The sequence below is a fragment of the Myodes glareolus genome, chromosome 4 (genome assembly GCF_982192425.1).
Source record: "Myodes glareolus chromosome 4, mMyoGla1.1, whole genome shotgun sequence".
Lineage (NCBI taxonomy): Eukaryota > Metazoa > Chordata > Mammalia > Rodentia > Cricetidae > Myodes > Myodes glareolus.
In genome coordinates this window covers 93,283,399-93,308,908 of record NC_142029.1, presented here as the reverse complement: position 1 = coordinate 93,308,908, position 25,510 = coordinate 93,283,399, and the positions used below count along the sequence as shown (strand labels likewise).

At 44.5% G+C, this 25,510-nt stretch overlaps 1 protein-coding gene across 4 annotated transcripts in view; it reads left to right on the top strand.

Moving 5' to 3' along the window:
• Ets1 (ETS proto-oncogene 1, transcription factor) overlaps positions 1-6,201 on the top strand; it is a 121,825-nt gene extending 115,624 nt beyond the window's left edge. For all 4 annotated transcript variants that reach the window (XM_048458793.3, XM_048458792.3, XM_048458795.3 and 1 more), the window contains 2 exons: positions 1,001-1,119; positions 2,523-6,201. In XM_048458793.3, the coding sequence (XP_048314750.1) occupies positions 1,001-1,119; positions 2,523-2,738 (335 nt within the window). In that variant the 3' untranslated portion in view covers positions 2,739-6,201. The remainder of the gene's footprint in view (positions 1-1,000; positions 1,120-2,522) is intronic.
• Positions 6,202-25,510: the final 19,309 nt, after the last annotated feature.

Here is a 25,510-nt window from a genome sequence, read left to right as displayed (position 1 = left end):
AGGATTAATTTCTTCTCATTTCATAATAGAAAAATAACCTAATTCCTTTAGAATAAGAGATTTCTGACTGTTAGGGTATACTAGGCCTTCTAGAGTTAGATGGGGGAAGAGGTACAATGAGAGCTGAACCTGTGAAGAGAAACTCTGTAAACAATACAGGGCCGTCCTCATCTGGCCTCTGAGGATCCTCTGGGTGGCAAGCTAATTCCTCACGTGGTGGCAATGCATTCCTTTCTTAGTCCTGGCGGGAAGTAGCAAGGGTGGAGCAATGGCAGAGAAAACCATCGTGACTGAAGCACACCAAGTACCCGTTCCTTGTGAGAGGGTCCAAACATAGAGATCGATCCTTCTTTGTCACAGGGCAGGGCCAGAAGCCCCTGCTCTGGAAAATGCCTCTGAGCTTTGGCTTCTGCCTGGCCCTGGCAAAGACTTTTCTTTCTTCTAAGTCAAATGTAACGCCTTAGTGTTTAAAGGCACACAAAATACTCCCTGCCAGACATGGTGGTGCACACCTTTAATAATAGCACCAAGGAGGCAGAGGCAGATGGATCTCTGAATTGGAGGTCAGTCTGGTCTACATAACAAGTTACAGGCCAGTCAGGGCTACATAGTGAGTACCTCTCTAAAGCCAAATAAACAAACAGGCAGCAAAGATTATACCTCCTTAGAACATCTTTGAAGACCGACTATATTTTCTTCCCAGAGTTTGCATAGCAATGGAAAGACCCTGAAATTAATAATAGTAAAAAAAAAAAAACTGGCAAGTGATAGATTATCTTATGTAATTTTTCTCGTTTCCTTTGGAAGGAAGATCTTCACTTTTTCTGAGCTCAGAGTACTTGGACTAGTATTTGTGGTGAACCTTGCCTCAGTTTTCTCCTGTCTAGACAGGCTGAGGGGAGAGATCTGGGGCTGCTGGGGGGAGGAGGGGGGCAGGCAGGGGCTGCTGCTGTGGGCCTTGAGGGTGTTGGTAATGATTCCCCGTGCCTTGTGCTTCCAGGCAGCGGGCCTATCCAGCTGTGGCAGTTCCTTCTGGAATTACTCACTGATAAGTCTTGTCAGTCTTTCATCAGCTGGACAGGAGACGGCTGGGAATTCAAGCTTTCTGACCCAGATGAGGTAAGAAATGAGCGACCGGGAATCCCAGACTGAGGAAGGGGGAGAGAAAACCCTGAGCTTGTGATCCTCTGGGCCTGGATGGCAAGCTCAGCTCTGCTGCTTCTTGGGTGTGCCCGTGAACGAATGATGCAGCCTGCCCGCGCTTCAGTTCCACTGCTGACAGAACAGGAAGCGTGCACACTGTCCATTTGCTTTCTGGGACAAGCTGATATGCATGGAAATTTCTGGTGTCCGGTTGGCCCTTCGCCGGAAGAGGCACCTTCTATGCCTCACTCTCCTCCTGGCTGCTGGCTCTGGGGTGGTGAGTGGCCTTGTAAGATGGATGCCCTTCATGCACTTTGCATCCCTTGTCCCAGAGTGCTTAGCAAGTGGTCCATCTGTGCCTCACTCCATTCCAGCGCCAAAACATTAGCGGCTCTGAGAGAGGAGATCCTTTTCTAGCAGATATAAGAAATTTGTACCCAGGCACAGGAAGGATGCTATTGGCTTGTGGACGCAGGGGTGGCAGCTCTGCCCTTTCCTCCGCAGCTTCCTGTCCAGTTTTGTGCTTTCAAATTAACGACACCTGCTTATAATGTGGGCAGAGGGATGTCTGTCCCTTGGCTCTCCTTTTCCTTTCAAATCACGTATTTTAACCCCATCCCATAAGAGTCACCATGTTTTCATCAGTTTAGATAATTAAATTGAGTCCAACGTTTGTAAACTAGAACTTAGAAATTCTAAGGCAGTAATGTGTCTGGACTGGGGACAGCATCCTATTAAGAGGAATACGCTGGGCTCAGAGAGACAGCACATAGTCTCCCTTATGTTTAGAAGCTAAATTGCGGGTACCATGGAAGTAGAGAATAAAATAGTGATTACCAAAGCATGAGCAGGGGGAAGGGAAGGGAGTGAAGAGACAGTGGCTACTGAAGCCAAGGATGCTGTTACAGGAAGAAGTAACTTAGAGCTACTGCAGTAGGGTGGCGGCGGAACATTCGTCAGCGATTTCAGAGTAGCCGACGGGGGTTCTTCTGAATGGTCCCCAGGAAGTAACAGTAAGTAGCTGAGGTTTAAAGACACGCCATTTAACCTGATCTGATCATTGCACAGTACATAGCTATATTAAAATGTGGCTTTGCACTGTTCATATTTTACTGAAATATTCTGAATTTCCATGGCCCCTTAGTGTACCGTTCCACGTACAGTTACTATGAACGATGCAAAATATGTTTAAGAAGGCAAGTGGGGTTCAGAGGGATCCACTCAGAGCTCTGGACACACACAAATGTTCTGAGCGTTTTATTTGGCCATCATGAGTCATGGTCATGATGTGTACCATGAGGTGTAGAAGAATATTCACTATATTCTGGTATTGCCTTACAGACTTTGACCTACTTCCGTTTAATTCAATTTTATTTCAGGTGGCCAGGAGATGGGGAAAGAGGAAAAACAAACCTAAGATGAATTACGAGAAACTGAGCCGTGGCCTTCGCTACTATTATGACAAAAATATCATCCACAAGACGGCGGGTAAGCGCTACGTGTATCGCTTCGTCTGTGACCTGCAGAGCCTGCTGGGATACACCCCTGAGGAGCTACATGCCATGCTGGATGTGAAGCCAGATGCTGATGAGTGACGGACACAGAAGGGTCTGAGGGCACCCTGCTGAGACCTTTAAAAAAAAAAACAACAACTGCGTTGGCTGGACTCTTAATTTTTCGTGGTTATTCTATGTTTTATTTTCCAGAACTCATTTTTCACATTCAGGGGTGGGAGCTAAGGGAGCTGCAGCTGTATTCCATTGGCCGTGGGTGAGGCTGGAGAGAGGAAGTGAAGACCTCCGGGGTGGGTGGGTCAAGAAGCTCCTGAGCAGATTTTCCAGGAGAGAGGAAAAGGTCTTCTCACAAGTGTGATGGACCGGGCTTGCAGGAGGAAGAAGCTAATGTGTCCGTCCAGTCATTAAAACAAGTCTAAGGAAAAAAGTCCACCTTGACTTCTGGATCTAAGAGCAGGAGATCACGGTCACATCAAGAGTCATGGGATTGATGAAAACCAATCAAATTGGAGGGTGGGATGAAAACATTTTCTTCAGGGGATTACTAAAAACAAGAATTATTAACCTTTCTACTTTTTGAAACAAAGACGGACTTCAGTGGAGGGGATCTGCAACTGTTTTTCTTTTTTTTTTTTGTTAAAGTTTATTTTATTAAATTTTGTGCCAGTATTTTTTTTTTCTTAAAAAAAAAAAAAGTTGTCTCAAGCTCTAAGGTGGTCTCAGTATTGCAGTATTGTGAGTTTGTTCTGATTTGCTGGCTGAGGATTCTGTGACAGTGAAAGGCAACCGTTTATATAGACCCCACCGGACAAGTGAAAGCTCGGCGACCCCAAACTCACCTGACTTAGAGCTAAGGGAAGTGAATGCCGATTCGGAAGCATGTGAATCCGACCTGCAGTTTGTATCATGTCTTCACGTCCCTTTACTTATCATGGAAAGGACTGTCAGGCTTTGGGCTTAGAGTTAGTTAAGGGGCATTGAGTCTTTGCACTGAATGTATTTTGCAGCTCTGATTTGAGACTGTTGTCAACATAGGAACACCGTTAAAGGTCTTGGAAAGGAAATCGAAGGAGGAAGATGAACCTGGTTTTGGCTTAGCTCTCTACCTGAAGCATAGATGACTCAGAATAAAAGCTGTTTGCATGGGCATTACCCCTCAGGTCTTAAGGAAGCCCTCCCAAATGAACACTCTATCATTTCTCCTCTAGGTCTTACTTTCCTAGCACCCCACCTTGTAGCCCTCTCCCGCCCCAACCTCATTGTTCGGTAGAGTGGAATGTAATGCTTTCTGATAGGCAAGTAAAAGTGTGATTTCAGATATCACAGCATGAATCAAAGAGTACAGACTTGCTAGGCCCAGAGGTCATGGAAATCCAGAGCGAATTTCAGAAGCATGTAACTTGGCCTCCTTTGGGAAGAGGCTTTCCTTTGAAGAATAGGAGCTTGTCAGGTAGGACTTCAGGTGAGGCTGCACGCAGAGGAAGTGGTAGAGAGTGCTGGAACCGGGAGCTTGACCTGTTACCTTGGCAGAAGGCAAGTGAAGGTCAGCTGCAGATTAGAAGAACGGCTTAAAGTTGAAAATGCAAGGGAAGGGGCTTGGTGAGGAATATAAGGTGGTCCACGATATTTAGATATGCTTGTAGTTTCCGCAAAGCTTAAATACAAAAAGGTAAGTGAGGCAGTCCTCTTCCTGCCAGGTTGGGGGGGGGGGGGACCTGAAAAGAAGGTCTTGGGGGTAAAGCAAAACAAGAAAATATGCCTGGTAACATTAGAATCCCTACCACTGGATACTTGCCTGGTTAAGACAATGATAGTAGATGCCCATGACAGAAAAAAGGTGATTGAGATGGGCATCTCCATCTTTCTCCATCTCACTCCTTTTGGGGATTTCGCTAAGAAAATGAAAGTTGTAATGACCTTGTGTCATCTTCATGAGATTTGATGACTCCCAGATTCTCTCGCAGACTCTGAATTGCTAAGAACGTAACTCTTGTCCATGGGTGTTCTGTACTGATTGATTGGAGCATCCACACAAGGCGGTGAAGGCAAAACATCCCAGCTATATATTTTAATCTTACAGATGCAGGTGCCTTAATGAAGCTCTCAAAATATTTAAGAGCTGCTCAGGGAGTATTAGGTGGGATCATTTGGATTACGTTGTTTTATATTATGTGATCTTTGTTGGGCACTGGCAGTGTGTGTGTGTGTGTGTGTGTGTGTGTGTGTGTGTGTGTATGTGTGTGTGTGTGTGTGCACTTGTGTAAAACTGCAACTGAAGTAATACTGAATTTTCTACTTAAGTCTGTCCACGTTTCTCCAATGGTGAAAGAGTACAGCCAGGGCCGATATCATTGCTTGCTGTTTGCCACAGGGCTTTAAACAACCCCTTTCCCAAGTGATCCTCCTTCCCTATTCAGTTCATGCTGAGAACTCCCCTTCTGTGAGTCTAATGCCTGCAGTCCCTATGGCAGATGAGTGGAGAAAGTGCCTCCCCTTGCGCTCTCAGCTCACTGACTTGCCACGATGCCCTTTCTCCCTAGGGCCACCGTTTTCAGGCTCTGTAGATAGTATATTAGTCAGACAGCTTTGTTGTCCATCTGGCCCGATGCTTTTTCTCCTTCTGTCCAGAGGCCAGAGACCATCCCAGGAAGAGTGGTGGGTGGTTTATATACACTGGAAATGGAGCAGCCTTGTTGCATTGATGCTCTTTAAAAACACGTTCACTTCAGAGGGAGGGGGAAGAAATCTGATCGAGCTGGGTGACGCTCTTGTTTCCCCAGAGACATGCTTTAACCTACGTGTGGCTTTTGCCTCAGAGTCCGGGAGAAAGGGGGCTCTCTACGTGGAGCTCTGGTTTTGTGGCCGTGGAGATTGGTGGAAGCATTTCTAGATCAGAGGCACTCTTCCTCACTTTGGAGACCAGCACTCTGGATTGTAAAGCATTAACCTTCGTGGTGAAATCACACCTCTCTCTTCCAGTCATGCTGTGCATGCTGCTTCCTCTGTTGGGGTCTATATAAATTTGTTTAACTCTTACGAACATTCCAAAGACGTTTCAAGGAACCACAAATATATGTATACAAATACATATATGAAGTATATATGATAAAATGAAATTATCTCTATCAGGAATACTGCCTCAGTTATTGAATTTTTTTAAGAATACTTTTTTTTAAAAAAGCTGAGAATTATTGGGGTAAAAAGATGTTATATTGTGTTTGACTATTTTCCAACTTGTATTTTCATATAATTTATATTTTTTAAATGCTGAAACTTAAAAGCAAGATTTAAAAAGGAAAAGCAGGTGCTTTTTAACAATCAGAACTGAGGTAGCTTAGAGATGTAGCGGTGTGAGTGTCTTCTATGTTTTTTTTTTTTAAACAAATGCAAATAAAATTCTTATGGGGGAGTCTTTTTGTTTGTTTCTTTTAGTAGCTGATGCTGGCACATCATTTTGCTGGAAAGTTTTTTATATACTGTAGCCTGATTTCATATTGTATTTTAAACTGTGTGAAATTAAAGAAACAAAGAAATTCATTCATAACGAGGTGGCTCTGGCTTGATTCTTTCCTGTCTACATCATGGGAAAATTAGGAGACAGTAATCAACCAGAGAAAAGCAGAGAAGCAATACAGTTTAGTTGCCCAGATCCTGCAGCTTGGGATCATTTTCGATCAAGATTGACTCATGAAAGGTTAGAGATATGGGGGGGAGGGGCATGGTCTTAGGGTCCCAGTGATTACCTTTATTGTTTATTTCCTCTTTTTGTGGATGCCCCGTGCTTTGTCAAACCTCATTTGTTCATGTCCGAAGGCCTAAGAACCATGTAAATAAAAAATTGAATGGTCCAATAGGTAGCCATTGGAGTCTAGCCAGATACAGTTCCTGATATTAATATAGACAGACAACAGTGTCTTGGTTCCTTCTGATTAGAACTGTGTTCTTTCGCAGTTTGGACTTATCACATCCATCTCTTTGGCCCTAACCCTTCTACTGGGGCTGGGAATCAAGAACTACAATGTCTCTTAAAGCCCCTCCACCCTGTGGTATGAGTAGAATATGTACGTCCAAGTGTTGGGGGAGGGGAATGCGTAGGGCCGTATTCTGCATCCTGCTCTCTCATGTTGAAACTGTAGAAGAGGTGGATGTTTTTAATTAACACCAGCGTTTGCAACATGAATCCAAACTCACAGCTGGAAGGAGAATTTTTGCTGAATTGTTCACAAAGAGAACTCTGGTTTTGGAAAATCTGTTTCTTCGGGCCTGGAACTTGAGGTTTGCTGAGCACATGTTAAAAACACGGACTGTGTGGTCTAGTGGTCAGGGAGCCCAGCTGGCCTGGAGAACGGCTTTGGTCTTGGAAGCCCGATAAAGCTACCACCACTAATGGACAGAATTGGGGGTGGGGAGTTTAGGTCCTCAGATTTTGTGCTTCTCAGCTGCAAACCTGGGCAAAGGCACTACTCCCAAGCCAACCTGAAGCCACATCTGAGATCTTCTGTCCCTGAATAAACAGTTCACAGAGAACAGATTCCATCCTTAGTCAAGGCTTGGGGCAAAAAGTGTTCCGAGTTGACATTATTTCTCAGAATATCTGACTCCATGCTGACCATAGTGAACAGTATAAGGTACACGTCAGTCAGCCTAGTCCTTTCTACAGCTAGAAGTCACATTTCCAATGGGGCATTCTCAGGCAATTGAACCTTGGTGTTCTCTCAATGACACCAGCGAGACTGTACTGAGGCCACTGTGGAGGAAAATGGCCGCAGGACAGCAACCACTGCAGGCCTGGGTGGGACGGGACCAGGTAAAGTGGAAGGAAATGGAGAAGGAGGAGTTGTTTAAAAGGACGTTGTGATACACAGATTTGACATGCTTTCAGAGGGTGGCAGATAAGATGTGACAAGTGTTTTGCATCCTTATTATCACGACACTGTAGCAAGTTGCCAAAACAAAGCTCTGACCGTGCTTCCTGAGTTGGTCAACTGGTACCCGCTAGTCTGTTTTCTGTAGCTGTAACAGAATAAGTGAGGTAAGAGTTTTCTTTCGATCATAGTTTTGGAAAGCAAAATCCAAGATTAGCAGCCTTATGTATTTGACCTCCAGGGAGAACCTGATGGTGGGTGCCGTCATGTTGGGAGGACAGAGAGACCTTCCCTGATGGGATGGGAAGTCACAGGGAACCAGGGCCAACCTTACTATTTTCATAATAACTCTCATGAGAACTAACTAACTCTTCAAGACCAGCATGAATCTCTTCTAAGGGCTGTGCCCTCCGCACCTAACCACTCTCCACTAGACTCCGTCTCTTAAAGGTTCTGCCACCACACGGAGGATTAAACCTTTAGACCACGAGTCTTTTTGTATGGCTATATAGGTTCAAACTATCCAAACCATAGCAAGAGTTTTCCAGCAGACTGAAGTGTAACTGTTTTAACTTCAAAAGAGATTATGATTGATGCTTTAAGCAAGATAAAGGAGATTATATAACCTAGTGGTGACACACAATATCCCATGACTGAGGTGGTCCATTTGTTTTTCAAAGTGTGGGACCCACTTGCACAGCCCAAGTGCGTATCCTCCTGACATAGATGGGAGCTCCGCATGGGCACTGAATAAGCTATCACCTTTGGATGAACGTGTCTCTCCTATTTCATCCCCAGAAGACCAGCATCCTGCATTGACATGCTTGCCTCTTCCGGTTAGAATGTGAGTTTATGACTTCCATGTAGGTATCTGTCCTCAGTCGGTATTTATCTGACACGAAGCTTATTGAATTCAAGACCCTCTAGTGGAAGAGAGTACAAGAGGCCATCAGGGTACTCAGAGAGCCACCTGACTTCTAAGCCCTGGTTCTTGCCATAATGCCATGTGGTTGCCATGGAACTTGAAAGACTTCCTTGAGGACATAGGGTGACGGCTTGCCATCTGTGGGAGCCGTAGTTCTGCTACCCAGAAGCACATCCCACCCTCTAACGGTGGAAGGGGACAAAGTCTCTTTTCAGCCAGGGTGCTTCTCACCCTTCAGAATCCTCCCTGACCTCTCCCTTTCTGCAGAGTCCGCCCAGGAGGTGGTTTTGGATGTGGTCCGCTTGCACAGAGCCTCTTCTCTGTTTCAGAATGAGAGGGATCCTTGACTCACCTGGAAACCGGCCCCAGGACCAGCCCTAGCTACTTGGTGCCTGTCCCATTTTGGCTGAGCTTGCTGTTGGTTGCTTACCACCCAAAGGGATCCCTCCACGTTATAAGAACCCACTTGGTCCTAAGAGCAATGAATAACAGGATGAAAATACTTTCTTGGTGCCTGTTGTAATGAGACAGTCGCTCCAGGGGTCTAATTACAGCACTTTTGGATCAATTGGTGAAAAACCACAAGGTTAAATTGGGAGTCACACCCATTAATTGAGAGCTCAGAACCCAGGACAGGGGATAAAGTGGCCCTGGCCTCTGACTTTGGGTCAATGCCATTTCCTGTTTTACTTCATGTCCCAGTCCCTTCCTTTGTTTCCATTTTCCTGGCTAATACATCTGTCCTGGGAAAGTCACTATTTCAATGGCCTGGCGTATCTCTGTGTGCTGACGTCCAAAGTAATGATAGCAGTGACCAACTGCCCACAGCAACAAGAGGAAATCTGCAATGGCCAGGTCTTGTGACATGCTCCCCAGTTCCCAAAGCCTGCATGGAGTTTGCGGACCTGTCTCTAATCTCTCATCGCTGTCGTTCAGGCTCTGATGCTCTCAGCCGCAGCGCTGTGTTGGACTTTGATGCTGGGTTGGCTCTGATCACTCCCTGTGATACAGCATAGAGAGGTAGAGAGGCAAGGAAATTTTCAGCAGCCACTTGCGGTAATTACTAAGGTCCAGAGATGTCCAGTGTCTCTTTGGTATGTCATGCTCGACACTATCAGCTTGAGCCATTGGATCTGGGTCATAACAGGCCACTGTAAGCTTTGTTTAGACAGATGTGGAACTACAGCTGGCTCTTTAGGTCCTGTTCCCAAGGTGTATCTGGAAATGACAAGAAAGCAGAGACACTTGAAGTGGCACCAGACTTCAGAGGCCCACAACACTGATGGTAACTATTGACTTTCTCTAAGACTGACTTGTTGAGACAAGACTCCTCCACACTATGGAGGAGGGATGGTACTAGGGACTTTCTATATACTTCAGTGGGAATTATGCAGTGTTCATAAGGAATGGTGGCTGGCTTCACAGGTCTCTAAGACAGCAAATTCAACACAGAGCTAGGGATGTAGCTTGGTCTGACAATGGAAAGAGAGGGAGGGAGGAAGAAAGAAAACAACACAGTCCAACCCCAAACCAATCCCTAACAATGACTGAGGTGAGATCCTATCTTTCTTCCAAGGTGTCATTTAGATCGGTCTTGTTTTAACTTTTCTGACTTCAGGGGAATAGAAGATTCACAAATGCAGTGCATAATACACAAATAAAGAGGGTCCCTTAGTGGGGGACATATAGACACATCTGTATGTACTTTGAACACTAATATATATGCATCTTAGATAGATATGATGATAGACAATGACTGCTGGTTGGAGTAATAGATATTTATGCGGGTATCTGCATTATAGCCAAGTTTTCAAGACACTGATGGATATCTGTGGCCTGGCGCCAAGGAATTTAAAGTAGATTTGTTTGTTTGTTTGTTTGTTCTGTTGTTTTAAATCATAGAGCACCGAAAAATTCAAGTGTGCCACTTGATGGTGGTGGTACATGTTCTTTGCTCTAGGAACCAGTGTGTGTAGCTCCTTAAAATCCCACATCAGAACTCTGACTGCAAATTCCAAATAGTTGTCTCTTTGTTGCTGTAAGTGATGACCCAAACCCCGAAGCCTAGTCAACAGGGACAAAATTAAAACCAAAGTGCAATCATACAATTCAGGAAATCTGGGGTCATCCCGTGCCCATGCGTCATCCTGGGTGGCTGCTTCTTGCAGTTCCTTCTCTTCCATCGTTCTTTGCCAGGTCTCCTTGGGAAGTTCAACAGTGGCCAAGTCATGTAGGTGTGTCCAGTCTTCTGACATTTTATCACAACCTTTTTCTCTACAAAGCCCATAGTCAATCAAGTTACAAGAGAAAAATCAAATTACAAAAAAACCCCATCATTTTGAATCTTGGAATGTTTTAAACTAATGATTCTTGTAATGGAACACCTTCATAGTAATTCCTGGGTACATGTGGATCGTGAAACCCTCGTTAGACACTCACAGAGCAATGCTGGGTTGAGGAGCAAATGCCAGAACTCTAAGACTACAGTTTTAGAGCCCAAAGGTGCCTTAAACTGACATTATATAATCTCTTCCATAAGACACAGAATTTGAGAGCTCAGAGAGGGCACATGACTTGTGTCCTCCCAACAATCACCCCATTAGTGACAGGACTGTACTAGAATGCAAACCCAATTTTCCCCATGTCCCTGTTCTCACACTTGGTTGACTCCGATCCAATTTCCAGGTAATGCATCCTGGCTTACACTCATCGCTAGAGGACTTAGTCTTGATAATTATTTGTATTAGTTTTGATGGATTCAATACTCTGCTAAATCTGAGGCTTGCCTAAGGAATGAGAGACTGAGAGAAGTGAACCTTGGGTGGAGGGAAGTCCTTTTAGATATCAGTGTTCATGGGGCTGTCAGATGTTGCAGCTCGAAGCCATCCTTTGTAATAACACCGCAATGTATTCCTACAATCAACACTTACTGATCGTCTGCTCTGTGGCTGACATTGGCTTGTGCTTGGTAGGCTATAAGAAGAAAATAAACATGGCTTAATTATTAAAGGTTAGACACAAAGGGGGACGTTCTCTCCAATGAGATTAACATTGCAATTTGACACCAAGAAGAGGAACCTAAAGGGATTCATGGCCTGCATGGGCGAAGAAGGACCCAGGTAGGTGGGAGTAGAGGAGTGTGAACGAGTGAGGAAATAGACAACCCGGGAGAGAACCTGAAGTTGGAAGACAGAGCAGACGCTGTGCAGGCCAAGGTTTGAGCTCAGAAGAGATGGACAGGTGCTGATCCTGTGTGATGGGCCTGGTGACGCACACGGCAGTCTTGACTCTGCTGCCTTAGCCACGGTCTTGTTTTGTGCTTAGAAAAGTCACATTGACTCTGAATGGCAGGTCAGAGGGGACAGGCTGGAGGAGGTAGGTGGCACACCAGAAAGCTACTAAGTTGGGGGCAATGGGTTGGTGTGGAGGTGGTGAGCACTGCGGTAGGACTCTGACCATGAGAAGCATGTAAAGATGGCAGGGTCAGCCACCCACTTGGTTTCCCAATATCATCAGGATAAGGATTTGAGATCTGGAAAGAACATTAGGGGTAAAGACCAGTCCATAGAAATTAGGAACTAAAAGTTTAGGAGACTTTAGTCATATTGCTTACTGGTGACTGGCTGAAGAGCTGGTTCCAAAGTCATCCCATGGATTTAAGAAAGGTGGGAAACCTACCCACTCAAGGGTACCCAGAGGGGAACCAATTCCCTTCTTTCCTCCTCTCAAAGTGGGCTGTTTCTTCTCCTAAGGGCACTACCACCCTGACTAAGCCTGGTGCCTGCTCCACACAGGCTGTCATTGGAAGAATAGGAGAAGGTCGGTAGTCACTCCTCAGCTTCCGTTTCTGCTCATCTAGCCACGCAGAGGACTGCCGGGCTGTGCTTGGCAAGTGAACTCAACCAAGCACTTTCCCAGAATCCTACTGGGCTCTCTGGCCAGTGCTGAGACCAGGTCATGTGTCCTTGAGTTCCCGCCAAAACGAAGCATGTGTTGTCTTTGTACTTAACTCTCACAGCCCTTCCTCTGGGCTCACAGCCTCCTGCTTTTAGAGACTCCATAAAATCCTCATCTCTGGTCATTTCTCTTCTGTCTCTTAAATCTGTTCTATATATTCTCCACCTTGCCTTTTCTCTCCTTGTGTCTTACACCTTGCATGTCTAGAGAGAACTTGAGAGTGGGGACGGTGAGGGAGACAGTCAGATTGAAGGTTAGGTACTCTGAAGGTGGACCGCTTGGTTTTAAATCCAGGCCATGCCTTTTGTGAGCTGCGTGACAACACAGCAGCTTGTGTTCTCTGTGCCTCCATGTCTTCATTTCTGAAACAGGAAGAACAATAATGACCTCCAGGGTGTGATGTGGTGGTTACCAGCTGGTCTGTGTTGGCTCTGGACGTGGAGTGGGAGCTATCTCCAAGGAAGTGGGTCAGTGTATCAGAAGCTCTGCTTGAGACGTCTTTACTCCCTTTGGGGAGCCATGCTTTCTCTGAACCCATGGGATGTGGACTATAGAAGGGTTCCCTATAGTGAGAGGAGGCGCTGACCTCCTCCTTCCAGCCCTTGGGCATGGCCACAGGCACCCACGCCTTCAGCAGGTCACCACAGCTGCAGGTGGGCAGAGCAGCTCCCAGCGCCGAGCCTGCCAACTCTGGGACTCAGCATTTTCCACTACTCTCCGCTACTCTCTCCTCTGTTTTCTTCTCGAGGCTCCCCTGCCCAGCCAGGCCTTCTGAATTATGTCCAACAGCAACGTTGGGCAGCCCAAAGTGCTCTCCCACTATGGCACAGGGCTCCAAGGTCTCTGTTGGCCTCCTGCTGTTGGCAGGCAGAGGGAAGGGGGCGGCTGGCCCACTTAGAAGGCTGACACACAAAGTACCATTGTATGGCGTTGGGCTGTGGGAGACAAATGAAAGGGATTTCAAAATCAACGGCAAGTTATTTTTATCTGCGGAAGGGCTGAAATGCCTTTCTTTTACATCTTGGAAAACAAACCGTAAGGGCTCATTGTGCTCTGGGGAGTGTTTTCATTTATCCTGGTACTTAAGAATTTAGGAGGGCAGCCTCAGAAAGACCAGGACTCAAAGGGATTAAAGCTCCAAGACCCAGGCTGGGGACCTAGAGAGACGGCACGGTCCCTCATGGTGCGGTCTGGATCTGTCAAGTCTTGCTTCTTGCCCAGGACTGAGGGCACAGCGTGATCTCCTGGGTGGTGGGGGCAGCAGAAGCAGCGGCAGCAGGGGTAGGGGATGGGTTGGTGGGGGACAGGTGGGTACCGTCCTGTTCTCTTCACCTGCCTACCCACATGCCTGCCCACTGTCCCTCCACATCTTTGCTGGTCTGCTCTTCTCATATTACCCATGGTACTCTGTGTCCAAACAGGGCCTCTTTGGGGAGTAACACAGCCCTTCTGCAGGGCAGGGATCACCAAAGGGGGATGTGTTCACTCCAACCATCATGGAGGAAACCAGTAGAACCTCAATTTAAATTATTTTTAATGTAACACTAGAAAAGACCCTTTCTTTACTCATATTGAAAATGCATATCACTTCTCCCTTAGTCTGGCTTTCTGGGTCATTTGCATATATACAAATTATCCTGAGGGACAGTGGGAATCTTGAGTGTGTGGGTGGGGGCCTACACTGGTACCCTTGTTTCTCTTTTCAGCATGTTACAGTGTCTTAGGTTTCTATAGGTACAGTGAGTAGATTTACAAGCCAGATGAGATAACTTTACCCAGATAATCTTCAAGAAATGGATGCTTGGTTTACATGTCTCAGCAAAGAAAACATACATTGTAGACACTGCATACAATTCAAACGCAACAAGATGAGGATAAGGTTCTAGTGCTTTCCTGCTCCTGAAACAAATTGTCATTAGTGTATTATAAGTAAATTGCCAATGACTTAATTAGCTTGACAAGATTTATCCCCAAACTTCTCCAAATTGTCACAGCTTTCCTGTATGTGACTTGTGGTTGCCTCAGTCAGTGTTTTATTGTTGTGAAGAGATACCTGATCACAGCAACTCTTATGAAGGTAAACATTTAATTGGAGCTTGCTCACATTTCAGAGGCTTCACCTGCTATCATCATGGCAGGGAGCATAGCACACAGGCAGACATTGCTGCCGGGGAAGTGTCTGAGAGTTCTACATCCAGATCTTCAGGCATCGGGAAGAGCAAGACCCTGAATTGAGCTTTCAAAGCCCCAAAGAGACAGGCTTCTTCCAACGAGGCCACACTTCCTAATCCCTCTAAAATAGTGTCACCCCCCGATGGTCAAACATTCAAATATATAAACCTCTGGGGGCCATTCTTATTCAAACCACCACAATATCCATTGTCATTATTGATGATTGATGCTTTAGTGTGTGTGTGTGTTGGTAATGCTATCTGTCATTGATTGGTACATGTAAATGATAAATACATAGTAATATATGTGCACTGGAGATGACTCTTAAAGAGATTTGCCAAAGAAAAACCATTGTCAGAGACATCTGAAGATGACTGTTGAGGTGATCAATCTTGATTGCTAACCTGACTGTGATGACAGATGCCTAGAAGATTAATAAGCACAGCTCTCGGTGAGTCTGCTGAGGGTGGTGGGCTGGGGTGGCGGTCAGATCACTCTCAATGTGGTTGCTTCCATCCCATAGGTTAGGGGTTCCTGGTGGGGTAAAAGGGGATAAAGAAGGAAACTTAGAGCACAGGAGCATATTCCCCCACCCACACACTTTCTCTCCCTCCCTCTCTACTAGTTGTTGGTCATTTCTGCCATCCTCACCCACTCTGTCAGGCTGAGAGCTCAGAATCCAGGAGCCCAAATCTGTCTTACCTCCTACACACTGTATTTCCAAACTATTTTGTCATAGCAATGGAAAGCAATTACAAATGTTGTGAATACTTGTTAGTGACCCTGAAGATGTCTGACTGTGCTGGGAATAGCCCACCACCTTCAACCATGAAGAGATCAGAGCTCAATTCTTACTTACTCCTCTGCTCATGCAGAATTCACACACTCAGTTTAATAGGTGGCTTTAGAGAGCTGTCTAACTTCTGTGGGCCTCAGCTTCTCCAACAGGACAATGACACACAAAACTCACAGGCCTGTCAAGGAGGATGAGAGGCTTCTGTGGAGATTCTGGGAAATATCATGTGTTTGAGATGAGAGGGCATTTCCGACAAAACCCAGCTATGACTCTGAGGCTGAGCAATGTGAGCCCGTGCTGATTCACGGCATTGATAGGCTATTCTTGGCCCTACAATGAAAGGTGATGCTTGTGTGTATATGGGGGGGGGGGCAACGCACGTGTGTGCACACACGCAAAAAAAATGTGGAGATTGGAGACTTCCTAACACGTTTCCAATAAATGGTTACACCCTGATTTCAGTTCAGAGCCCAGTCAGGCAAACTTCCCTTCCCCTCCTTCCCTTCTCTTCTTCCCTTCCCCTTCTCTTTTCCTCTCTCCCCTTTCATCATTCTCCCTTCCCCTCTACTCCCTTTTTCTCTCCTCTTTCCCTCCCCCTCCCTTTCTTCTTAAAAAGAAAAGGCGTTATGTCTATGGGGTTGGGGTCAAGCCAGAGGAGATGCGATTTCTTCCGATTCCTTTCCCTGCCTTTCACTCCACGTACAGTGATACAAGTGAGGATGGTGACGCCGTCTAAGCCCAAGACCCACAACCTCCATTCCCACCACCTCTTGTGCGCATTGTTGCTCAAGCAAAGATTTATGTTAGCTGATGAAAGTCAAACATTCACTGAGTGGACCAGCTTGCACACAGAGGGGTGGGGTCAGCTAGGGTAGGGTGGAGTAGGGTGGGGTGGAAATTTACTCACCCAACCCTTCATTTTAAACAGAACCTTAGACTGCAGCCTTAATCTTAGTGCCACCCTCCCCTTTAGGTGGCCCTGGGCTTGCCCTTTGGGCTCCAGAGAAACTTTCCAAGGGACAGGATAAGGAATGTTTCACTTTCGGTTCTCCCCTGGGTGAAGCAAGGGAAGGTAAGCAGGGCGGAGGCTGCTTGAGGTGTGTGTTGTGGGTCTTAAAGACACTTTGTCCACACAGCAGCAGCCTCCAGCAGAGGCGCCTGTGAAGTGTTGTGGCTAGAGGATATGATCTGAATGCAGTTCAGGGAAACAGTTCTGGCCCGTTGCTCTCTGCATGACCTCACTGCTGCGTTCTCCACAGTCTAAACCAGACAGGTGACCAACCTGTGAGTCAGGCTTTCCGGAACTGGAGGAGCTGATAGAGGGAAGACAGACACTAGCTCCATTCTGTAACCTGACGGCCTTGACCCTGGCCTCCCAGGTTGTTCCCCCGTTTGAGGACAAAGTAGCCCTTGTTTTTTACAACCTACCTCCAGGGCGTAAGCAAGTAGGAGAACATTCCTTCACCTCCCTACAGTCTCCACGCGGGGTCTTTTCATTTGATCTGAGCCACATTTCTTGTCTCATATAAGACTTCCCGGAGGCTCAGATGAATTCTGTGTGGTGTGGGGCACGGGCATTAGGACCATTTGCTCTGCTGCTCAAAGAGTCCAGTATCCAGTTCAATAATACCAGTGTCTCTGCCGTCCTGACAAGCGTTCTTCACCTTCCAAGTTTAAAAACAAAACAAAACAAAACAAAAAACCTCTAGTCTTGGGCGATTAAGTCTCTTTTAAAGATCAAGAAAATGACTTCAGAAGGCTGCAGACCTAAGACCAACCTGGGCAAGTTTGGGCACATGGTACCTGCCATTTTCATCTTGCAAATGAGGAGGTAAATCTTAACTTCACAGAGTAGATACATTGCCCAAATAGGATAACATAGTAAAGTCACCCTTTAAAGGATCTGGATCATAGAATATTAGTCCTGTCTCTTGCATTCACTTTACAAGGTAGAGCACCCCAACGTAGTTTCAATAAATACTTGTGCGATTAAGAAAAGAGTCGCTCCAATTTGGATCATAGGCATTTCTCAAAAGTCCACATTTCCGTATTGCACTACTGGGAGGTGGTAAAACTTTCAAGAGGAGATTCCTTGTGGGGAATCGCTAGGCCACTGGGACAGACTTCCAACAGAGATTGTGGGGCCATGGTTTCCACCTTGCTTGCCAGCACAAAGGTGAGGCTTTGCTTTCCCATACTGTCTACCACGATGAGATCTCTCTACCATCAAAGAGACCTAAAAGCAACAGGTCCGCCACCTTGATGTGCTTTGAGAAATAGGTCTGTTTAAGGTACACTCCAGACAGTCCCCATATCCAGCTCCTACAGTTTGGCAGAGTACTGTGAGTGCTGTTCTCAAAGGTTAGTTTTGCTCGTGCGTGAACTGCATGAGTCACACATCACCGGAGAAAGGGTGGAAAAGGTTCTGCATCAGTAGTGGACTCAAATTAGCCCCCAACCAGCGTTGTTTAATTCTAGCTTTATTGGTTTTAAAACAGGATCCAGAAAAGTCACACTATCTCCAAGTAATTTCAAGTATATTTTTAGGAGTGTAAAACTCTCCAGAAAGCCTACATTGTGTGACATCTAACAAAGGATTACCAGGCATATAGAGAAGCAGGGAAATGTGAACCACAGCAGAGGAAAAAAAAACCCAGTTGCCTGAAAGTTTCTGAGAAATTCTCTAAATGAAGCATTAGCAATAAAGGCGTTGAAACAGTAACATCACGTGGTTAAGGAGCCAGGGAAAGACTGAATGTGTGAGGAGCACAAAGAATCTGAGCAAAAACTCCAGAGGAGAGAGCTATTGTCTATAAGATGAAAAGCACTAGGTCAGATTGATGACAGGCTCTGCTCTGGAAAAACTGAGTGGATTTGAAGATGTAGCAGCAGAAGCTGCCCTGGATAACACGCATAGAGAAGGGGGCCCGCAAAGCGAGACAAGAAACATGGGGTCTTGGGTCTGCGGGACAAGTTTTGAAGTGTCTGGAGATATGAAATTAATATTTGGGAAATAGTGGGGAGGTGGCTGAAAACCATCTGAAGAATTGCTAATGGTTGCAATTATTTCAAATTTGTCTAAAATTGTCAACCCACAGATGCAATAAATCGGGAGCATGAGGAACATGAAATAATTTTACCAAGAAGCCCTGAAATCAAAGTTCTCAAAACCAAAACTGAAACCCAGTTCTTACAAGTAGCCAGAGGGAGGCCAGCAAGCTGGCTCAGTGGACTAGGGTGTTTCCTCTCAAGACAAGTAAGTTGAGTTCGATTCCCAGGACTCACATGGTAGAAGGAAAGAAAAAGCTGCTACACGCTGTTCCCTGATACCGCACGCACACTGGAACACTTATGTGCCGCCTCCCACTCCCTAGAATAAATAAATGGTGATATAAAAAAAATCTACAGGGGCTAAATGAGATGGCTCAGATTGAATCAGTTCTAACCCTGTGGGTCGTGACCATCAGGAAAATCCATATGTCCTATGGTCTTAGGAACTGAGACACCACTCATTACAGTCATGAAGTAGCAATGAAAAGAATTTTATGGTTGGGAGTCACCACAGCATGAAGAACTGTATTAATGGGTCACAACTCTAAGAAGGTTGAGAACCATTGACTCAGAGGGTAAAGGCACTTGCTGTATAATCCTGACAGCCTAAGTCTGTTCCTCAGGATCCACATAAGAGTGGAGAAAACCAACCTCACAAGGTAAGCGGTGGTACACATATATGAGCACACACACACAGCCAGAGAAGAAGGTAATCCTATAGAGAGGGTTTCCCACCAGGAACAAGTCACCAGGAAAACAGGGTACAGCAATAATGACAAAAATTCAACCTGGAGTTCTGTATCTCATGAAAATATCTTTCAAAGAAAGGGTTCCTTCAGGTGGCGCTTATTGGACCATCTCAGTGTTGTCAGACAGGCGCAATAGGAAATGGTAAAGGCTGCCCTGTAGCCAAAGAATGACAGCAGCGGGAAATAAGGATGTGCATGATGTAATTAAGAGCCTTGGAAACAGTGATTGTGGAAGTAAACAGTTTTCTTTTCATTTAAATCCCCTTAAAAGACAACTGAGCGCTTAGAGCAAACAGGAGAGCCGGGTACGGTTGGCTGATTACACAGGCAGAATAAAGTGTATGGTAGCAGCGGTACAAAGTTCAAGCGCCAGGGACGGATGCAGGCTAATGCGGGATTTGATAGCATGTGCAAGTGGGATGGTTTTTATGAAACCTGTGATTAAAGAGAAAACACAAAGAGGCAGGATGGGGAACAGATAGCAGATGGAACAAATAGAAGGCGTTTGGAGACCAGCTTATACAGGACTACATTAAACCCAAATGAGTTCAACTCATCAAATCGAAGTGAGTTATAGTACATCGCTCAAAAATAAAGCCTCAATAGCAAGATGGCTTACTGGGTAAAACGCTTGCAGGATGAGCCTGACAACCCGAGTTCAATCCCTTGAACCCATGTACAGGTGGCAAGGGAGCAATGGCTCCCCAATGCTGACCTCCGACCTCCACATTTGTGTCATAGCAAGGGTCCCTTCCACCCTCTCCTCATAACAACACAATAATAATAAGTAAAAATTTAAAAGACCACAAAGGAGATAAGGGTGATGAAGGGGCCTGAGGAAGCTTTTGCAGTGGATTAGATGTTTGCTTTGATGGCAGTGATGGGTTGGCCTATACATTCATAAGAGCTGGTCCAATTACGCATTTCACATGTGTGTAGCTGAGTGTACCTTATCTGGACCTCAGTACAGTTCCTTTGTCAGGTTTCCAGTGGCAGTGAGCTCAGATGACTGACGTCCCGTGCTAACAAGGTCAAGGCCAGGAGCCTGAGTCACCGCTAGGCCACAAACTTCTCTATTTCCAGCAGCAACCAAATGCAGCCCTATTTTCATGAATTTTGAGGTCGTAGAATTAGAATGCGAATGGCCCAGGAAACCCATAACCACTACAAGGAAAAAGTAGTTTCTCAAAGTAAACAGTTTACAGCCAGTGCATCTTAGCTGATCCTCGCTTTACATCGGAGAGCACGATTTTCCCCACCTTGTTTAGAAAATGGTTTCCAAACAATCCTACTTAATTCTGAATTTCACTTTGTCTTCCACTGGTCTAGACTTACTGGTGACATCTGAAGAGTAAGAAACAAAGTCGCTGTCATGCAAGCAAGCACTCACGTCTCTATGCCATTTTTTTGCATCTAACTAGCTCCTTCTTCCTTTGCTGCTTTTAAATAAAAATCAAAGCATTGCACTGAAGTATAATTAACATGCAATAAACTGTACAAATTGCAATTACCCTTTGATAGGGTCTGGCACAATGTACACTGTGAACCGATATATTGTGTATACACTATACTAAAGCTAAGGAATACATCCACAACCCCCACAGTTTGCTCAAACCCTATGTAATTAGCCACTTCCTACCCCGTGCCCCAGATTCCTCGATCACCTGTTGTCAGCAGCTTCTGATGGCGGGGTCTCTTTGAACGCTCTATTGAATTTGTATAAATTAATTGTGCGCCTCATAGTCTTCTGTTTGGACAGGTTCCCTTCGGGTAATGCTTTGAGATCACTCGTGCTAGAACTACACTGGCTATCCTGTCAACAATCTGCCCTTTTAATTAGTAAGACATATTCCATTGTGGGGCTCCATGACAATTATTTATATGCTTATTTATTTTGTGTAAGTATGAGTGTGGTTTATGTGCGTGTGTATACGCAGGTATGTGCACCCATGCACAAATGTGCAGAGTCCAGACGGGGACACAGACCTGTTCTCCCATTCTACCTGATTCCTTTGAGCCTGGAGTTAGGCAGGCAGGCAGCAAGCTTCAGTGACCTTCCTGTCTTCAGCCCCAAACAGCACTTGGATCACAATGGAGTCTTTTCTTTGTACCCTGGGGATTTGAATTCAGATCCTCAGGCATGAGCAGCAAGCCATCTTTGCCTCTTTACTAAGTCATACCACAATTTTAAATCCCTAAGTCTTGTGGGTTATTTCTAATTTGCTCCAATATATATTTTTTTCATTACAAATAAAGGCTGCTTTCAACAGTCACAAAAATGTCTTTACAAACCTGTGTGTTTGTTCCCCTTTGACTCAACGCGTAGGAATAAAATGCCTAGGAAGGGAGGGAGAAGGATGTTCAGTTTTTGTTTTCACATTGTATATTTTCATGTTTTGAAATCCTTTTAAATTTTAGAGAAAAGCTGAAAGATGGTACTGATAGCCCAAACATGTTTTTCCTTCTAAAGCAGTTATTAGTATCTTAGGAAGTGTTTTGCAAGTAATGAGCTAGTACTGATGCGTTCTTAGGACCTCAGATGTTTTGCTCACGTTGCATTTTTACTCAATTTCCTTTTTGGTTCAGGTTCCTAGCTAGGTCATCTAAGTCATGCCTGCCTTCCTAACTTCATGTAGCTGTGAGGATTGCTTAGGTTTTCTCCACTTAAGTTCTTACAGATTTATTTATGTGTGTGCATGTGTGTTTGTGTATATGTATATGTGTATGTGTGTGTGTGTGTGTGTGTGTGTGTGTGTTTGTGTGTGCCACAGTGGGTGAACAGGGATCAAAGGACAACTTGGAGCAGTTGGTTCTCTCCTTCTATCATGTGGATCTTGGGTATCGAACTTAAGCTGTCAGGCTTAGCTGCAAGCACTTTTGCCCGTGGAACCAGCTGGTTTTCTTAGTTTTGATGACAGCGACTCTTTCGAGGGGCATCATTTGGCTAGCTTGTGGGATATTTCTCTATATGCTATTTCTGTCATAAACACATTAGATTATATACTATTGAGAGGGGGTGTTTGTCTTTTAAGAGATCTTATGCACTTTTCTGTGGAAAGTCTAAGCTGCCTTGCGGTCAGCAATGTTTGAGACCTCCAGTTGTCTCTTCTCATTGCCCACACTGATAAGACTTTCATTTAGACACCCAGTGAGTTTGATGAGATAGCCCTGTGGGGTTGCACTTTCCGAATGACTAACACTAGCTGACACTTCTTTGGAAGTTGATTGCAGATTTGTAAGTCTTCTTCTGTCTGCTATGGTTAGGATGAGTGTCCTCAATAGGTCCCCATATTAAAGGTCTGGTACCCAGGAGGCGATGGAACTCTTGGGAGGCAGAGCTTGTGAGAGCTCTCTGGAGGCAGGCACGCCATCAAAGAGTGATGTGCTTCCCCGGTTCCCTTTCACCCCATTCTACTTCCTGACTTAGAAACGGCTCCAGCCCAGGCTCCTGCTAGGAGGCCCTGCCTCACCAGATGACCTAAGCAATGGGATTGCCTAATCTTGAACTCACACAACCATGAGCTAAACAAATCTTTTCTCTTCACATGCTAAATGCTTTTGGAATTTCATTGTAGTAACACAAGGCTGACTAACACAGGGTCGGAGTCTTCTGCCGCTTTCTTAGCATGTTTGTCTTCCTCTTCTTTTAAATTCCTGGAAGTATTTTGAATAAAAGAGTAGAAGGGGAAGAGAGAGGAAGGGAGGGGAGCAGAGAAAAATGTATAATAAATAAAATAAAATAAGAATAATAAAAAATTAAAAAGTAAAAGAGTTGTTTTGTTGTTGTTTGAGTTTTCGTTTGATAATTTTGGTCAAATATATGAGCTTGAATATGTTCTTTACAGTGTGAACTGAATTCTCTATCTTTCTGTCTCTGTCTTTCCCTCTGTCTGTCTCTCTGTCTGTCTGTCTGTCTGTCTCTCTCTCTCTCTTACACACACACACACAATTGTAATCCTCTTATCTCAAATGGGAGCTGCAGGCAAACTGCACCAGGCTACTTTACATTTTCACAATGGTATCTTTTCAAAAATCCATCTTTTTGACTACTTTTCCCCCTTAGGTTTTTGGGGTTGTGTCAAAAAATCTTCCCTAACCCAAAGATCTTGCCCTAAGTTTCCTAACATAAATTTGGTACTGCTAGATTTTTCCATTCAGGTCTGTGATTAATTTGAGTTCTTTATATTGCCTGAGGTTAACTCTTTACATAGTTATGCCCGATAGTTGTACTCTTACTTGTTGGAAAGGATTCCCCACAATATTATTTTAGTATGCTTATCAAGCCACAATTGGGAAACATGGACCTCTTTCGAATTCCTCAGTTTTACTCTGATCAGTTTACCTACATGATCCCCTCAGTGACTTGTCACCTGCCCCAAAGCACACTTTTCTCATTGTCCGCAAGTGTGCCTTGCAATTAGAAAGGATGAGCTTGCCATTCTGTGCACTGCTTCTTTTTAAAATAGAAAAATTGCTGTGTTCCTTTTGATTTATACTAACTTTAGATTGTGTAGGAATTTTGAAAGGAGAACTTGGTGGGTTTTCGATGAACTTTGCATTAGATCTATACATGAATGTGAAATTACTATCTTTGCAATATTTGGTCTTTCTACCCGCAAGCATGGTTTACCTTACCATTTATTCTTCTCTTTGAGCTTTTCTGGGGAATATTTTACTCTTTTCAGTGTAAAATTCCAGGGCATTTTGCTATATGTATTATTATGAACTTTATGGCAACACTGTATGTAGAAATTTGGATCATTTTCCTTTTTATTCACAGCGTATAAGCATAAAGTTAATTTTAAATGGTAACCTGATACCCTACAGCCAACTAATTCTGTAATCCTCTGAGCTTCTTGTCATAAAAAAAAGAAAGAAAGAAAAATCATACTGTCTTGGCTGTCCTGGGACTTGCTCTGTAGACTAGCCCAGCCTACTACTCACAGAGAATGGCCTGCCTCTATAACTGTGTCAATTATTTTTTTTTCATTTCTCTGTCTCTCCTTTTATTACAGTAGATAAAGCCACGGATAATTTTTTACATATAGCCCGTATACCCAAGAGTGAACTAGACTCTGAGTGATGATCTTACCATAATTCAGTACACCATCAAAACCCCAAAACAAAAAACAACAAAAAAGAAGCAACCAAAAAAAAACAGCAACACTTAGTAATAAAAGAAAATAAATGTATTTAATGTGATGATGGAAAAATATTACTTTCATTTGCTTAGAATAATGGAACATTAACACCTCATTTACATGCTCAAAAGTATCTTTGTATAACTCACTTAAGTGGAAAAAATAAGAAACAAAAAAGTCCCAGGGAATCAATAAGTATGATGTTTTAGAAATCTGGCCTCTGGTGGCAGTATAGGTTTTATAAAAAATAATGAGAAATGTCTATTGAAGCAATTTTGGGGTAAATGGGGACATGCCTTACGTTCTAATGGAGCCTAGAAAAATTAAAACACTGAGCATCTCTAGCTCTGAGTTGCAGCAGTCACACAGTAGATACACAGTCAGGGGCTGTGCACTTAGTTCTGGGGGCAGTGTGACAGTGTGCCAGCATTTACTCAGATCTGCACACCAGCTTGTGAGAATAAAAAAGTCTACCTTGCTTTGGGGTTCCTTGCCTAAAACCTTCTGCAAGTAGTAAGGGCTTAGTCGGAGAACTGCTCTTCTTAGCCCTGGCTGGTGATGATGATCATCATGGGATGGAGAAGCAGCCCAGGGGCGGGGCATCCAGAGTTAGCCATCAAACTTCTCCTTAGCCAAGAAGGGAAACTCAGTAGCAACTGCTGAAACCATCTGTGACTATGTGCTATTATTTACAGAAAGGCAAGTTAGCATGCTTGTGCCTATAGACTATCTGCGTCTAGTTTGGACTATAACTAATGCAGAATTTGTTGAAAATTACTTTTCCTTAGGTTTTCATGTCATAAATAACTATTAATTCCTAAAGCTGTCCTAGGTGTGCCTGTCTGATGTTTTCTGTCAAGAACAGTAGCGAGAAAAGGATATGAAGACGCTCTGCTTACCTCACTTTCCCAAACATCAGATGTCTCAAACGACACTCGTTGAGTAACACTCTTGAAAGTTTTATCTATAAAATTTGGCTCTGGTTGATAAATTCAAAATAGTGATAGAATTAAAAAAAATCCTGCTATTTGAAAGGCACTATGCCCAACACTTACACGATCGTCTTAAAAAATTACAACACCCATATTCTGGGCTCCACAAGGGTTAAACAAGGAAAGGGAGTAAGGCATAAGACCATCTCAGCACAGATTAAATATTAAGTAAAAAAATTGCTAGTAATAGCAGCCCGTGAGTGCT